General features: G+C 46.4%; 1 protein-coding gene across 1 annotated transcript; it reads right to left on the bottom strand.

Annotated features, from left to right (window-relative positions):
* Positions 1–15,823: 15,823 nt before the first annotated feature.
* On the bottom strand, positions 15,824–17,656 carry LOC134317076 (uncharacterized). Its single transcript, XM_062997767.1, has 3 exons — positions 16,301–17,656; positions 16,076–16,213; positions 15,824–15,975 (listed from the first exon to the last, which is right to left on the bottom strand). Exons 1-3 carry the CDS (start codon positions 17,610–17,612, stop codon positions 15,908–15,910), a joined length of 1,518 nt encoding a protein of 505 aa, XP_062853837.1. The 5' UTR covers positions 17,613–17,656; the 3' UTR covers positions 15,824–15,907.
* Positions 17,657–18,649: the final 993 nt, after the last annotated feature.

Below are 18,649 nucleotides of genomic sequence, written 5' to 3'. Positions count from 1 at the left end.
TGTTGTACATGCTGGTTATGGTGCATTTCTCTCTAAAAAACAGAGTAAAATGGGTCGTTTCAGACATTGTTCAGAAGAACAGCGTACTTTGATTAAAAAGTTGATTGGAGAGGGAAAAACATATAAAGAAGTGCAGAGAATTATAGGCTGCTCAGCTAAAACTATTTCAAATGCTTTAAAATGGCAACCAAAACCAGAAAGATGTGGAAGAAAACGGAAAACTACCATTCGAATGGATCGAAGAATAGCCAAAATGGCAAAGACTCATCCAATGATCAGCTCCAGGGAGATCAAAGAAGGTCTAAAGTTACCTGTGATTACTGTGACAGTTAGGAGACGCCTATGTGAAGCCAAGCTATCGGCAAGAAGCCCCCGCAAAGTCCCATTGTTGCAAAAACGACATGTGCTGAAGAGGTTACAATTTGCCAAAGAACACATTCACTGGCCTAAAGAGAAATGGCGCAACATTTTGTGGACTGATAAAAGCAAGATTGTTCTTTTTGGGTCTAGGGCCCGCAGACAGCCCGACCCCCGAACACTGAATTCAAGCCACAGTACACTGTGAAGACAGTGAAGCATGGTGGCACAAGCATCATGATATGGGGATGTTTCTCATACTATGGTGTCGGGCCTATTTATCGCATACCAGGGATCATGGATCAGTTTGAGTACATCAAAATACTTGAAGAGGTCATGCTGCCTCATGCCGAAGAGGAAATGCCCTTGAAATTGATGTGTCAACAAGACAATGACCCCAAACACACCAGTAAGCGTGCAACATCTTGGTTCCAGACCAACAAGATTAACGTTATGGACTGGCCAGCCCAATCTCCAGACCTTAATCCAATAGATAACTTGTGGGGTGACATCAAAAATGCTGTTTCTGAGGCAAAACCAAGAAATGCAGAGGAATTGTGGAATGTGGTCCAATCATCCTGGGCTGGAATACCTGTTCACAGGTGCCAGAAGTTGGTTGACTCCATAAAACACATATGTGAAGCAATTCTCAGAAACAGTGCTTATACAACTAAATATTAGTTTAGTGATTTACAGGAAAGCTAAATATTGAAGCATTTTTCAGTTTACACAGTAAATGTTTGAGTTTGTAAAGAAAAATGCAGATTTTATGCAGATGCTATTTTTTTGAACAGCCTAATATTTTCTGTAAAGTAATAACAAATTTGATCAATTTTAATTCATGTTTTGATTTGGAAAAGAATGTGCCGTGTTCTCAATGCATTTGTGTGTATGAGAATAAAAGCTATTATAAGAAATCTGAGCTTTATTTACTTTTTTAAACACACTGCTATTATTGTGAACACAACTGTACATACACTAACACCTATATACACACATATATACACATGCTCACACACACACAAACTAACACACATACACATTAATTAATAATTAGTTAATTGCACAACATACACTGTGACACATAATTACTCACATACGCTGATCAGCCATAACATTAAAACCACCTCCTTGTTTCTACACTGTCCATTTTATCAGCTCCACTTACCATATAGAAGCACTTTGTAGTTCCACAATTACTGACTGTAGTCCATCTGTTTCTCTACATGCTTTGTTAGCCCCCTTTCACCCTGTTCTTCAATGGTCAGGACCACCACAGAGCAGGTATTATTTAGGTGGTGGATGATACTCAGCACTGCAGTGACACTGACATGGTGGTGGTGTGTTAGTGTGTGTTGTACTGGTATGAGTGGATCAGACACAGCAGCGCTGCTGGAGTTATTAAACACCTCACTGTCACTGCTGGACTGAAAATAGTCCACCAACCAAAAATATCCATCCAACAGCACCCCGTGGGCAGCGTCCTGTGACCACTGATGAAGGTCTAGAAGATGACCGACTCAAACAGCAGCAATAGATGAGCGATCGTCTCTGACTTTACATCTACAAGGTGGACCGACTAGGTAGGAGTGTCTGACAGAGTGGACAGTGAGTGGACACGTTATTTAAAAACTCCAGCAGTGCTGCTGTGTCTGATCCACTTGTATTAGGGGGGTGCACAACACACACTAACACACCACCACCATGTCAGTGTCACTGCAGTGCTGTGAATTATCCACCACCTAAATAATACCTGCTCTGTGGTGGTTCTGACCATTGAAGAACAGGGTGAAAGCAGGTTAAAAAAGTATGTAGAGAAACATGGACTACAGTCAGTAATTGTAGAACTACAAAATGCTTCTATATGGTAAGTGGAGCTGATAAAATGGACAGTGAGTGTAGAAACAAGGGGGTGGTTTTAATGTTATGGCTGATCGGTGTGTATACACACTCATACGATCATACACACACTCGCACACACACACAACCAACACAGTCTTGATCCCTGGACTCACACTCACTTAGTGATTGTATTACTTGCATCTTTACACACTATTGTATGTTTTGCACCTTATTGTTTTTATATTTCTGCTGCTATAAAAACCCTACACTGCTTACTGTATATCAGAATATGTGTTTTACCTCACTTATCATTTACTCAGTACCATTTACTGACCATCACTACTCTTGTCTCTAGTCTCGTCTCCCTTAATCACTTTTAGATTAGAAATGTATTTTGTAATTATTGTACTGTTGTTTATCTGCACTGTGTATATTGTACTGCCTTGCACTTTGTGCTCTGTGTTACACCCTGGTCCTGGTCCTGCAGGAACGCTGTTCAAACGACAATAAAGCCTCTCTTGAACTCTTGAACTCTTATATGCTCTCCCATCCAGCAATACTTTCTTTATAAAATAACCATCATGCATTACTTAAATTACATCAAATAATTATACTTATTAATAAAGGATCAGATTCAACTAATGAAATAATAAATCTTAAAAGAATTACCTGTAATAAGACGTAGACAGAACGACGTCTCGGTAACTTCTGAGCTTGGTCCGACGTCTGACTCGTTTACTTATGTAAAACATCCACCTTCATCACATGACAGAATCAGATGGATCCTTTACTCTGACCAGGCAGCACTGATTTTCATTTACATTTCCATAATCATTACACAAGCTACTGATTATACATTCTCATCCCATCTCCACATGAGCTATTCATACAAAAAGGCTTTAAAATACAAGAAAAGATCTTCAGATATACAGACGTGTTTCTCCACACAAAGATCAGAACTGTCCAAACTACGATCATCTCTGGTTCTTTGTGGATGTGAAAGCGGGACAATTAAAAATCAGGACAGGAAGAAATTTGGATGAACCTGATATATTTTATGTTTTATCTGCTCAACTTCATTTTATTTATTAATAAACATCCGTTCCTGCATTTCAGACGTGCAACACATTCCAAAAAAAGTTGGGACAGTAAAGCATTTACCACTTTGCAATGTTGCCGTTTCTTTTCACCACTTAAAAGAGGTTTTGGCACCGAGGAGACCGAGTGATTTAGTGTTTCAGCTTTTATTTTGTCTCGTTCTTCCTGCAAACACGTCTTAAGATGTGCAGCAGTACGGGGGGTCGTCGTTGTTCCAAAATTCTTTACTGGGGACAGGTCAGGACTGCAGGCAGGCCAGTCCAGTACCCGTACCCTCTTCTTCCACAGCCATGCCTTTGTAACGTGTGCAGCAGGTGGTTTTGCATCGTCTTGTTGAAAAATGCTTGACGTCCCTGGAAAAGACGACGTGTTGAAGGCAGCACATGTTGCTCTAAGATCTCAATGTACTTTTCTGCATTATTGCTGCATCACAGAGTGTAAATGACCTTTACCAAGGGCACTGACACACCCCCATACCATGACAGACCCTGGTACTGACACACCCCCATACCATGATACACCCTGGTACTGACACACCCCCATACCATGACAGACCCTGGTACTGACACACCCCCATACCATGATACACCCTGGTACTGACACACCCCCATACCATGACACACCCTGATGCTGACACACCCCCATACCATGACAAACCCTGGTACTGACACACCCCATACCATGACAGACCCTGGTACTGACACACCCCCATACCATGACACACCCTGGTACTGACACACCCCCATACCATGACAGACCCTGATACTGACACACCCCCATACCATGATACACCCTGGTACTGACACACCCCCTTACCATGACAGACCCTGGTACTGACACACCCCCTTACCATGACAGACCCTGGTACTGACACACCCCCATACCATGACAGAACCTGGCACTGACACACCCCCTTACCATGACAGACCCTGGTACTGACACACCCCATATCACTACAGACCCTGGTACTGACACCCCCCCTTTACCATGACAAACCCTGGTACTGACACACCCACTTACCATGACAGACCCTGGTACTGACACACCCCATATCATGACAGACCCTGGTACTGACACACCCCCATACCATGACATAACCTGGCACTGACACGCCCTCATACCATGACAGACCCTGATACTGACACACCCCCTTTACCATGACAGACCCTGGTACTGACACACCCCATATCATGACAAACCCTGGTACTGACACACCCCATACCATGACAGACCCTGGTACTGACACACCCCCATACCATGAAAGACCCTGGTACTGACACACCCCCATACCTTGACAGACCCTGGTACTGACACACCCCCATACCATGACAAACCCTGGTACTGACACACCCCATACCATGACAGACCCTGGTACTGACACACCCCCATACCATGACAGACCCTGGTACTGACCCACCCCCATACCATGACAGACTCTGGTACTGACACACCCCATACCATGACACACCCTGATGCTGACACTCCCCCATACCATGATACACCCTGGTACTGACACGCCCCAATACCATGATACACCCTGGTACTGACACCCCTCATACCATGACACACCCTGATGCTGACACACCCCCATACCATGACAAACCCTGGTACTGACACACCCCATACCATGACAAACCCTGGTACTGACACACCCCCATACCATGACAAACCCTGGTACTGACACACCCCATACCATGACAGACCCTGGTACTGACACACCCCATACCATGACAGACCCTGGTACTGACACACCCCATACCATGACAAACCCTGGTACTGACACACCCCATATCATGACAGACCCTGGTACTGACACCCCCCCTTTACCATGACAAACCCTGGTACTGACACACCCACTTACCATGACAGACCCTGGTACTGACACACCCCATATCATGACAGACCCTGGTACTGACACACCCCCATACCATGACATAACCTGGCACTGACACGCCCTCATACCATGACAGACCCTGATACTGACACACCCCCTTTACCATGACAGACCCTGGTACTGACACACCCCATATCATGACAAACCCTGGTACTGACACACCCCATACCATGACAGACCCTGGTACTGACACACCCCCATACCATGAAAGACCCTGGTACTGACACACCCCCATACCTTGACAGACCCTGGTACTGACACACCCCCATACCATGACAAACCCTGGTACTGACACACCCCATACCATAACAGACCCTGGTACTGACACACCCCATACCATGACAGACCCTGGTACTGACACACCCCCATACCATGACAGACCCTGGTACTGACACACCCCCATACCATGACAGACTCTGGTACTGACACACCCCATACCATGACACACCCTGATGCTGACACTCCCCCATACCATGATACACCCTGGTACTGACACGCCCCAATACCATGATACACCCTGGTACTGACACCCCTCATACCATGACACACCCTGATGCTGACACACCCCATACCATGACACACCCTGATGCTGACACTCCCCCATACCATGATACACCCTGGTACTGACACGCCCCAATACCATGATACACCCTGGTACTGACACCCCTCATACCATGATACACCCTGGTACTGACACACCCCCATACCATGACAAACCCTGGTACTGACACACCCCATACCATGACAAACCCTGGTACTGACACACCCCCATACCATGACAAACCCTGGTACTGACACACCCCATACCATGACAAACCCTGATGCTGACACACCCCCATACCATGACAAACCCTGGTACTGACACACCCCATACCATGACAAACCCTGGTACTGACACACCCCCATACCATGACAAACCCTGGTACTGACACACCCCATACCATGACAGACCCTGGTACTGACACACCCCATACCATGACAGACCCTGGTACTGACACACCCCATACCATGACAAACCCTGGTACTGACACACCCCATACCATGACAAACCCTGGCACTGACACACCCCCATACCATGACAAACACTGGTACTGACACACCCCATACCATGACAAACCCTGGTACTGACACACCCCATACCATAACAGACCCTGGTACTGACACACCCCATACCATGACAGACCCTGGTACTGACACACCCCCATACCATGACAGACCCTGGTACTGACACACCCCCATACCATGACAGACTCTGGTACTGACACACCCCATACCATGACACACCCTGATGCTGACACTCCCCCATACCATGATACACCCTGGTACTGACACGCCCCAATACCATGATACACCCTGGTACTGACACCCCTCATACCATGACACACCCTGATGCTGACACACCCCCATACCATGACAAACCCTGGTACTGACACACCCCATACCATGACAAACCCTGGTACTGACACACCCCCATACCATGACAAACCCTGGTACTGACACACCCCATACCATGACAGACCCTGGTACTGACACACCCCATACCATGACAGACCCTGGTACTGACACACCCCATACCATGACAAACCCTGGTACTGACACACCCCATATCATGACAGACCCTGGTACTGACACCCCCCCTTTACCATGACAAACCCTGGTACTGACACACCCACTTACCATGACAGACCCTGGTACTGACACACCCCATATCATGACAGACCCTGGTACTGACACACCCCCATACCATGACATAACCTGGCACTGACACGCCCTCATACCATGACAGACCCTGATACTGACACACCCCCTTTACCATGACAGACCCTGGTACTGACACACCCCATATCATGACAAACCCTGGTACTGACACACCCCATACCATGACAGACCCTGGTACTGACACACCCCCATACCATGAAAGACCCTGGTACTGACACACCCCCATACCTTGACAGACCCTGGTACTGACACACCCGCATACCATGACAAACCCTGGTACTGACACACCCCATACCATAACAGACCCTGGTACTGACACACCCCATACCATGACAGACCCTGGTACTGACACACCCCCATACCATGACAGACCCTGGTACTGACACACCCCCATACCATGACAGACTCTGGTACTGACACACCCCATACCATGACACACCCTGATGCTGACACTCCCCCATACCATGATACACCCTGGTACTGACACGCCCCAATACCATGATACACCCTGGTACTGACACCCCTCATACCATGACACACCCTGATGCTGACACACCCCATACCATGACACACCCTGATGCTGACACTCCCCCATACCATGATACACCCTGGTACTGACACGCCCCAATACCATGATACACCCTGGTACTGACACCCCTCATACCATGACACACCCTGATGCTGACACACCCCCATACCATGACAAACCCTGGTACTGACACACCCCATACCATGACAAACCCTGGTACTGACACACCCCCATACCATGACAAACCCTGGTACTGACACACCCCATACCATGACAGACCCTGGTACTGACACACCCCATACCATGACAGACCCTGGTACTGACACACCCCATACCATGACAAACCCTGGTACTGACACACCCCATACCATGACAAACCCTGGCACTGACACACCCCCATACCATGACAAACCCTGGTACTGACACACCCCATACCATGACAAACCCTGGTACTGACACACCCCCATACCATGACAAACCCTGGTACTGACACACCCCATACCATGACAAACCCTGGCACTGACACACCCCCATACCATGACAGACCCTGGTGCTGACACACCCCCATACCATGACAGACTCTGGTACTGACACACCCCATACCATGACACACCCTGATACTGACACACCCCCTTACCATGACAGACCCTGGTACTGACACACCCCATATCATGACAAACCCTGGCACTGACACACCCCCATACCATGACAGACCCTGGTGCTGACACACCCCCATACCATGACAGACTCTGGTACTGACACACCCCATACCATGACACACCCTGATACTGACACACCCCCTTACCATGACAGACCCTGGTACTGACACACCCCCATACCATGACAGAACCTGGCACTGACACGCCCTCATACCATGACAGACCCTGATACTGACACACCCCCTTTACCATGACAGACCCTGGTACTGACACACCCCATATCATGACAGACCCTGGTACTGACACACCCCATACCATGACAGACCCTGGTACTGACACACCCCCATACCATGACAGACCCTGGTACTGACACACCCCCATACCATGACAGACCCTGGTACTGACACACCCCCATACCATGACACACCCTGATACTGACACACCCCATACCATAACAGACCCTGGTACTGACACACCCCATACCATGACAGACCCTGGTACTGACACACCCCCATACCATGACAGACTCTGGTACTGACACACCCCATACCATGACACACCCTGATGCTGACACGCCCCCATACCATGATACACCGTGGTACTGACACGCCCCAATACCATGATACACCCTGGTACTGACACCCCTCATACCATGACACACCCTGATGCTGACACACCCCCATACCATGACAAACCCTGGTACTGACACACCCCATACCATGACAAACCCTGGTACTGACACACCCCCATACCATGACAAACCCTGGTACTGACACACCCCATACCATGACAGACCCTGGTACTGACACACCCCATACCATGACAGACCCTGGTACTGACACACCCCCATACCATGACAGACCCTGGTACTGACACACCCCCATACCATGACAGACTCTGGTACTGACACACCCCATACCATGACACACCCTGATACTCACACACCGCCTTACCATGACAGACCCTGGTACTGACACACCCCATACCATGACAAACCCTGGTACTGACACACCCCATACCATGAAAGACCCTGGTACTGACACACCCTATACCATGACAGACCCTGGTACTGACACACCCCCATACCATGACAGACTCTGGTACTGACACACCCCATACCATGACACACCCTGATACTGACACACCCCCTTACTATGACAGACCCTGATACTGACACACCCCATACCATGACAGACCCTGGTACTGACACACCCCATACCATGACAGACCCTGGTACTGACACACCCCCATACCATGACAGACTCTGGTACTGACACACCCCATACCATGACACACCCTGATACTCACACACCCCATACCATGACACACCCTGATACTGACACACCCCCTTACTATGACAGACCCTGATACTGACACACCCCATACCATGACAGACCCTGGTACTGACACACCCCATACCATGACAGACCCTGGTACTGACACACCCCCATACCATGACAGACTCTGGTACTGACACACCCCATACCATGACACACCCTGATACTGACACACCCCCTTACTATGACAGACCCTGATACTGACACACCCCATACCATGACAGACCCTGGTACTGACACACCCCATACCATGACAGACCCTGGTACTGACACACCCCCATACCATGACAGACTCTGGTACTGACACACCCCATACCATGACACACCCTGATACTCACACACCCCCTTACCATGACAGACCCTGGTACTGACACACCCCATACCATGACAAACCCTGGTACTGACACACCCCCATACCATGACAGACCCTGGTACTGACACACCCCCATACCATGACAGACTCTGGCACTGACACACCCCATATCATGACAGATCCTGGCACTGACACACCCTTATACCATGACAGACCCTGGTACTGACACACCCCATACCATGACAGATCCTGGTACTGACACACCCCCATACCATGACACACCCTGGTACTGACACACCCCATACCATGACAGATCCTGGCACTGACACACCCTTATACCATGACAGACCCTGGCACTGACACACCCCCATACCATGACACACCCTGGTACTGACACACCCCCATATCATGACAGACCCTGGCACTGACACACCCCCATACCATGACACACCCTGGTACTGACACACCCCATACCATGACAGATCCTGGCACTGACACACCCTTATACCATGACAGACCCTGGCACTGACACACCCCCATACCATGACACACCCTGGTACTGACACACCCCCATATCATGACAGACCCTGGCACTGACACACCCCCAATACCATGACAGACCCTGGCTGTCTTCTTTTTTAAGTATCATTTGTGCAGTAACTCTGTATTGTAGAGCTTGATAAAGGTTTGATAAACTAATCCCTCACCCAGGTGGTTATATTAGCGTTCAGATGAAGCTTGCACCCTTGGCCTTTATGCACTGAAATTCCTCCCGATTTCTTGAATGGTTTAATGATATTCTGCACTGTAGAGGGAGAACATGCAAATCCCTTCCAATCTTTCTTTGAGGTTCATTGTTTTTAAACATTTCAATCATTTTCTCACACATTTGTGGACAAACTGGATCCTCTGATCATCTTTACTCATCAGAGACTCTCAGCCTTTCCTGGATGCTGCTTTTGTACCAAACCATGATTACAATCACCTGTTTGGAATCACATCATTATTTAATTTTTACACCTCATTATTAGCCCTAAATTGCTCCCGTCCCAACTTTTTTTGGAATGTGTTGCAGGCCTGAAATGCAATAATGTTTTTGTTCCCTCAACTAAATGACACAAATGTTTGGAGGATTAATAGATGATGTAGAAAGTAGAAAGGTTCCAGTCAGCAGATTGTTGAGGAGGACATTTATTAAATAAAACACAGGAGTCGAACCCTGAAATGCAAAGTGACACTAAACGTCACTGAGCAGGATTTGTTAGGCTAATTAATCTCTGGCTTTGGAGATTTACTTAAACTTACTGCATGGACGCTTTACTGCATCACAGCATCTTACAAAAAGTCAAGTGTAACAAAGTTAGTGGCTTTAGCACCACACACAGATCTAACTGCCTTAATAATCTTTACTTTATTAATTCAAGAAGTTAAAAACCTGTGTATAAAATTAATTTGGTATAAAATTGGATTTAATTAGACTAGACACACACAGACTGGATTACTACAGTACTGTTAAATCTAAACATCACTTTAATAAAACCTTACTGGCAAGCTGACATAGCTAAAAGATCGTTACAAGATCAAAACATGAAGACTTTGAGGTCTGGGGGGTATTCCAGAAAGCGGGTTAAGTGATTAAACCGGGTAAGTTAACTCAGAATTAATGAAAACTCGAGGTTTTCCGTTCCAGAAACTGAGGTTAAAGAGAGCCTGTGTCAGTTTCTATAGCAACTTACGGAAAAAGCTTAGAGGAAGCTGCCCATCAGATGGGGAAGACTTTGATGTCACACCTCAGTAAAGTCAGCTATGTCGCCACCACTACAGATTGTTGGACAGCACACCATCAAAGTTACATAGGGGTCACAACTCGCTGGATAGATGAGGAAACCTTGGAGAGGAAATCTGCTGCCCTTGATGACATTAAACCCCTGATTAAAAAACCTAATCTTGATCCACATGTACTAGCTAATTATAGGCCAATTTCAAACCTTCATTTTGTCTCCAAAATATTAGAAAAAGTCGTTTCCAAACAATTATGTTCTTATTTGAATGAAAATTGTATTCATGAAAAATTTCAATCAGGATTTAGACCCAATCATAGTACCGAAACCGCATTAATTAGAGTAGTTAACGAGTTGTTAATGTCTTCTGATAATGGATGTGTCTCTTTTCTTGTTCTATTAGATCTTAGCGCAGCGTTTGATACGGTCGATCATAACATTTTACTGGAGAGGCTAGAAAATACAGTAGGTGTTAAAGGACTCGCACTCTCTTGGTTCAAATCATATCTGACTGACCGCTCGCAATTTGTTTATGTAAATAATAAATGCTCGGAAACTACAAAAGTAAAGTGTGGTGTTCCACAGGGGTTGGTACTTGGACCGCTATTATTTACACTCTATATGCTTCCACTAGGTGAAATTATTCATAAACATGGCATAAAATTTGCAGATGACACACAGCTGTATATATCAGCCAAACCAAATGATACTGAAACAATCAGTAAGATAGAAGATTGTGTAAACGACATAAACAAATTGGATTTTGTGTAATTTTCTTTTACTTAATTCAGATAAAACTGAGGTTTTACTTGTTGGCTCTGAAGCTGCAAGAGACAAGTTGTCTAACCTGGTGCTAAACCTAAACACTTTCTCTGTTACTCCCAGCCCAGATGTAAAAAACTTGGGTGTCACAATAGATTCAGATATTTCCTTTGATACACACGTTAATAATATTACTAGAGTTGCTTTCTATCATTTGCGTAATATCTCTAAAATAAGAAATATACAGTACTATTTGTTAATGACGCCGAAAAACTTATCCATGCGTTTATTAGATTATTATTAGATTATTGTAATGCTCTTCTAACTGGATGCTCTGGTAGATCCATAAACAAACTCCAGTTAGTTCAAAATGCAGCAGCTCGAGTGCTAACTAGAACTAAAAAATTAGATCATATCAGTCCTGTTCTATCATCTCTACACTGGCTGCCAGTTAAATTCCGCATTGAATACAAAATACTTTTACTAACCTATAAAGCTCTACATGGTCTGGCTCCACATTATCTGAGTGAACTTATTAATCACTACAACCCAGCACGTCCACTTTGTTCACAAGATGCAGGGTTACTTATAGTTCCTAAAATTAAAAAGACCACAGCTGGTGGAAGAGCGTTTTCTTACAAAGCTCCACAACTTTGGAATAATCTTCCTGCCTCTATTCGGGATTCGGACACAGTCTCAATGTTTAAGTCTAGACTGAAAACATATTTATTTTCTCAGGCTTTTGATTAATATAGACAAAGGTGCAGAGCTTGGGGGTTCTTGGTGAAAGAAACTTGTGGTGATCAGGGATGTTGGGTTGCTGTCGTTCTGCCTCTCCTGTCCGATCACTCAGGTTTGGGTAGGGGAGATGGGCGCTGATGTCCTGTGAAAGCCTTCATGACCTTGTTAGCTGCTCGCTCTCCCTTTTAGTTATGCTGTAATAATTAGGGCTGCCGGAGTCTAAAACTCTCTGTAAAACTGTTTTACTTAACCAGCATTGTACATTATTAACTACATTCTTTGTTGTTTTACTCCAAAGGCATTCTGATGGAAACCTGTTTACCCGCCGAGGTTAAGGATTAAAGTCGAGACTGCCGTGACAACACTGCTGCTCCTGCCGGATGTGACGGGTCTGGAGTAATTGCACCAAGAATGACAAGAACTCACTACAGACTTTATTGGCTTTACCAGAAGCCGTGGGTGGATAAAACCGTCCGCGGCACTCTGAACTCTGGCACCGCTGCCTACAACGCGGGGCTCATCAGCGGTAACATGGAGGAGTATAAAGCTGCGTCTTACCGAGTACGCCGAGCGGTGAAAGAGGCGAAGCGGCGCTACGGGGAGAAAATAGAGACACAGTTCCAGCAGAGTGACTCTAGAACCCTGTGGCAGGGACTACGGACCATCACGGACTACAGAAGCCCACCCTCCAGACTGGTGAGTGCGGACGCGTCTCTGGCAACGGAGCTGAACACTTTCTACGCTCGCTTCGAGGCTGCAGCCGGCAACGCCAACAGCGCTAACGATGCTAACAGTGCTACCGGTGTGACCAGCATGCAGACGGAGCTCGTCAGACCCCTCATCATCAGGGAGAGTAATGTACGGAGAGCTTTCAGGAGAGTGAACACCAGGAAAGCAGCAGGACCGGACGGGATCGCCGGCCGAGTCATCAAAGCCTGCGCGGATCAGCTAGCACCGGTGTTCACGGTGATCTTCAACCTATCCCTGACCCAGTGCATCGTACCAACATGCTTCAAACAGTCCGTCATCGTTCCAGTCCCGAAGAAGAACCAGCCAGCCTGCCTCAATGACTTTCGCCCAGTGGCCCTGACATCAGTCGTGATGAAGTGCTTCGAGAGGATCATCAGAGACTTCATCACCTCATCACTTCCGGACTCTATGGACCCTCTACAATTTGCATACCGCCACAACCGCTCCACAGATGATGCCATCACCAACACACCATCATCATCACCATCATCACTAACACACCTGGACGCTGGGAGGGGTAATTATGTTAAAATGCTGTTTGTTGACTACAGCTCAGCATTTAACACGATCATCCCCTCTAAACTAACCATCAAGTTGGAGAACCTGGAACTTCATCCATCCTTGTGTCACTGGATCTCTAACTTTTTGACGGACAGAACACAAGCTGTGCGGGTAGGAAAACACATCTCACCCACACTCACCCTTAGCACTGGTGCCCCTCAGGGCTGTGTCCTGAGCCCCCTGCTGTACTGGCCACTTCCAGCTCTACCACCATTGTCAAGTTTGCTGACGACACTGTTGTGGTGGGCCTGATCTCTAACAACGATGAGAGGGCCTACCTAGAGGAGATTAAACACCTGGAGGACTGGTGCCAGGACAACAATCTACTCCTTAACGTCAGCAAGACAAAGGAGCTGATAGTGGACTGCAGCATAAAGCAGGAGAGGAACTATTACCTCGTTATGATCAGTGGTACCGCAGTGGAAAGAGTAGACAATTTCAAGTACCTTGGAGTTCACATCTCTGAGGACCTGTCATGGTCCTGCCACACCACTGCGCTGGCAAAGAAGGCCCGTCAGCGCTTAAGGGACTTCAAACTACCATCCAAGGAGCTTTGTAACTTCTACACCTGCACCATTGAATCCAACATAACGGGAAACATCACAACCTGGTTCGGAAACAGCACCAAGCAGGACGGGCGGCTCTACGGACTGAGCTTCCTGACCTGCAGTCCATATACAGGAAACGGTGCTGGACAAGGGCCAGGAGGATAGTAAAGGACCCCAGTCATCCCAGTAATGGACTGTTTTCTTTGTTACAATCTGGGAAGCGTTTTCATGCTCTAAAAGCCAAAACGGAGAGGATGAGAAGAAGCTTTTTCCCACAAGCTATTCGAGTCCTCAACGAAAATAGCATTTAGGACCAATTTACACAACTTTCACAATCTAATTTATACGTATATGTATGTGTATATATGTGGACATATGTATGTGTATATAAGTATATGTATATGAGTATATAAGTGTATGTATATGTATAGATTAGTATTTGAGTATTTATTATTTAGCACATCTGTATAGCATTATGTAGCATTATGTTGCACAGTTTCTGCACTACTTGTCACTTTACACACTTGTTCACTTTAAATTGCTCTTTTTAATTATATTGATGATTTTTATAATGTTTACTTTAAATTCCTTTTTTAATTATATTGATAATTTTTCTAATGTTTACTTTAAATTGCTTTTTTAAATTATATTGTTAATTTTTAATTTTATACTGTTTTTATATTGGTAATTTTATATTGTTAATTTTTCTAATGTTTTTAAATTCTTACTTTTGAAAACATTCTATATTTTTTGTATAATATATTTTTTAACTATTTTGTAGTTTTTGTAATGACTGTGGCGGAGCAGTCACTAAAGCATTTCACTGCCAGTTGTACTGTGTACCATGTATGTTACAAATAAACCTTGATTTGATTTGATTCATCGGTCGACCCTCAAAACCCAACGTACACAAAATCAGACCAACCAACATGTTCATGAAGGCACTTTATTGTTATTTTGATGTTGGAAAAGTCGGCGTATGATTGGATGATCTCCGGAACGTCACCACCTCAGCTTCAGACATTGAAGAACTGGAACCGTTTGGTTCTCAGGCTGGTTCTCCTCGACTTCGGCATTGGGACACCTACACAGCAACACAGAGCCGACATGCACACGTGTTAGAGGAAACTCCAGCGTTACTCCACCTAGCGTGTATAACGTGTATTTCTGAATCTAAACCAGACCTTCATCTTCACACGCGGTCTCCATCAGAGCCCCGGACTCTTCAGGTTGGGCTTCGACGATGGGAACAAGAACGTCGTCCTGCAGCTGCTGGGGGTCTGGTTTGTTTGAAGACACCTTGGAGACGTTCTTCAGTGGATCTGATGGAGAAATGAAACCTAATTCAATTTTTAATGTTCACCTTTATTAGATCACCACCATCTATCTATAAAATCCTTCAAACGTACCTTCAGTGCTTCCTCTATCCAGGTTCTGCTCTTTCAGTTTCCATATTTTGTCCTCCAAAGCTGCTGGATCCTTCTTCATGTCCTGGTCTGGTTCTTCCACCAGGTTCAGCGGGGCCACCTGCCTCTCCTCCTTCTTCACGAACTGGTCTGTTTTATTCACTGGGTCCACCTGCCTCTCCTCCTTCTTTAGCTTATACTCTATAAAACTAACCCTATTTTTTACCTGTCCCTTCCCCTGCTCCTTTAGGATGACCAGCTCTGGTTCTTCCACCAGGTTCAGCGGGTCCATTTGCGTCTCCTCCTTCTTTATCTCATTCTCTATAAAACTAACCCTATTTTTTACCTGTCCCTTCCCCTGCTCCTTTAGGATGACCAGCTCTGGTTCTTCCACCAGGTTCAGCGGGTCCATTTGCCTCTCCTCCTTCTTCATCTCATTCTCTATAAAACTAACCCTATTTTTTACCTGTCCCTTCCCCTGCTCCTTTAGGATGACCAGCTCTGGTTCTTCCACCAGGTTTAGCGGGTCCACCTGCCTCTCCTCCTTCTTCATCTCATTCTCTATGCAATGAATCTTATTTTTTACATGTCCCATCCACTGGTTCTTCAGGATGACCTGCTCTGGTTCTTCAACCAGGTTCAGCGGGGCCACCTGTTTCTCTACCTTTTTCACGACCTGGTCAGGTTTTTCCACTGGGTCCACCTGCTCCACTGGGTCCACCTGCTCTAATTTCTTCATCTCAATCTCAAAAACCAGAACCACCTTGTCTACTGGTTTCCTCCTCTGGTCCTTTAGAACGACCTGTTCTGGTTCTTCCACCAGGTCCCGTGGGGCCACCTGCATCTCTACCTTCTCAGGTTTGTTTTTTCCCAGAACCACCTGCTGCTTCTCCATCTTTGGTGTTTGGTCTGCCTGGTCCTCCAAAACCTTCTGCCCCACTCCTTGCCCCATCTCTTCACCCTTTACCTCATTTCCCTTCTCACCCTCCCTGTCCTGCATCTCCACCTTCTGGCGTCTCTGCCACCATTTTCTCTTCTTTACTTTCTTTTCAGGTTTGTTTTTTCCCAGAACCACCTGCTGCTTCTCCATCTTTGGTATTTGGTCTGCCTGGTCCTCTAAAACCTTCTGCTCCACTCCTTGCCCCATCTCTTCACCCTTTACCCCGTTTCCCTTCTCACCCTCCACGTCCTGCATCTCCACCTTCTGGCGTCTCTGCCACCATTTTCTCTTCTTTACCTTCTTCTCCGGTTCGTTTACCCGCCTGTGCGGCTCGTCTTGGTCAGATGGAAGAGTCCAACAGGAGAACATGTTCATGCTGCTTACTGTCTCGGCGTCTCAGATCAAATGAGCACAAACACATGAAACGCAGCAACTTATACCAGAGGTGTGGAGTGTGGTGATGTCATCATGATGATGTCACAATGTGTGCATGTAGCTGAGAGTGGTGCTGATCATCATCACTGCTGCTCTCAGCATCATTAACCTCTAGTGTAGAGTGGGACAGTGGTGACCTAGTGGGAGGAGCTTCGGGCTATAACCCAAAGGTTGAGGGTTCGAATCCCAGTTCTGCCTTTTAGCAAGACCTTTAACCCTGTTTGCTCCAGGGGCGTAACAGCTGGAATACTGCACACCTGTACATGTATACATGACAAATAAAGGCAATCTATTCTATTACCATATACGTATTTCCACACACACACACAAGGCATAACATTATGACCACTGACAGCTGAAGTGAATAACACTGATTATCTCTTCATCACAGCACCTGTTAGTTGGGGGGGGGGGTATATTAGACAGCAAGTGAACATTTTATCCTCAAAGTTGATGTTAGAAGCAGTTAGTGAGCGTGAGGATCTGATCGAGTTTGACGAGGGCCAAATTGTGATGGCTAGACGACTGGGTCAGAGCATCTCCAAAACTGCAGCTCTTGTGGGGTGTATCCCGGTCTGGAACAGTGGTAAACCGGCGTCAGGGTGATGAGCGGCCAAGGCTCATTGATGGCCCGTGTGATCCGATCCAACAGACGAGCTCCTGTAGCTCAAACTGCTGAAGAAGTTCATGCTGGTTCTGATAGAAAGGTGTCAGAATACACAGAGCATCACAGTTTGTTGCTGCAGATCAGTCAGGGTGCCCATGCTGACCTCTGTCCACCACTGAAAGCACCAACAATGGGCATGTGCACATCAGAACTGGACCACGGAGCAATGGAAGAAGGTGGTCTGGTCTGATGAATCAGGTTTTTTTTACATCACGTGGACGTCTGGGTGTGTGTGTGTCGCTTACCCGGGGAACACATGGCACCAGGATGCATTGTGGGGAAGAAGGCAAGCCGGCGGAGGCAGTGTGAT

Source organism: Trichomycterus rosablanca, chromosome 1, assembly GCF_030014385.1.
Source record: "Trichomycterus rosablanca isolate fTriRos1 chromosome 1, fTriRos1.hap1, whole genome shotgun sequence".
Taxonomy (NCBI): Eukaryota; Metazoa; Chordata; class Actinopteri; order Siluriformes; family Trichomycteridae; genus Trichomycterus; species Trichomycterus rosablanca.
The sequence above is the reverse complement of the archived record's forward strand: the minus strand, read 5'-3'. Positions and strand labels throughout refer to the sequence as shown.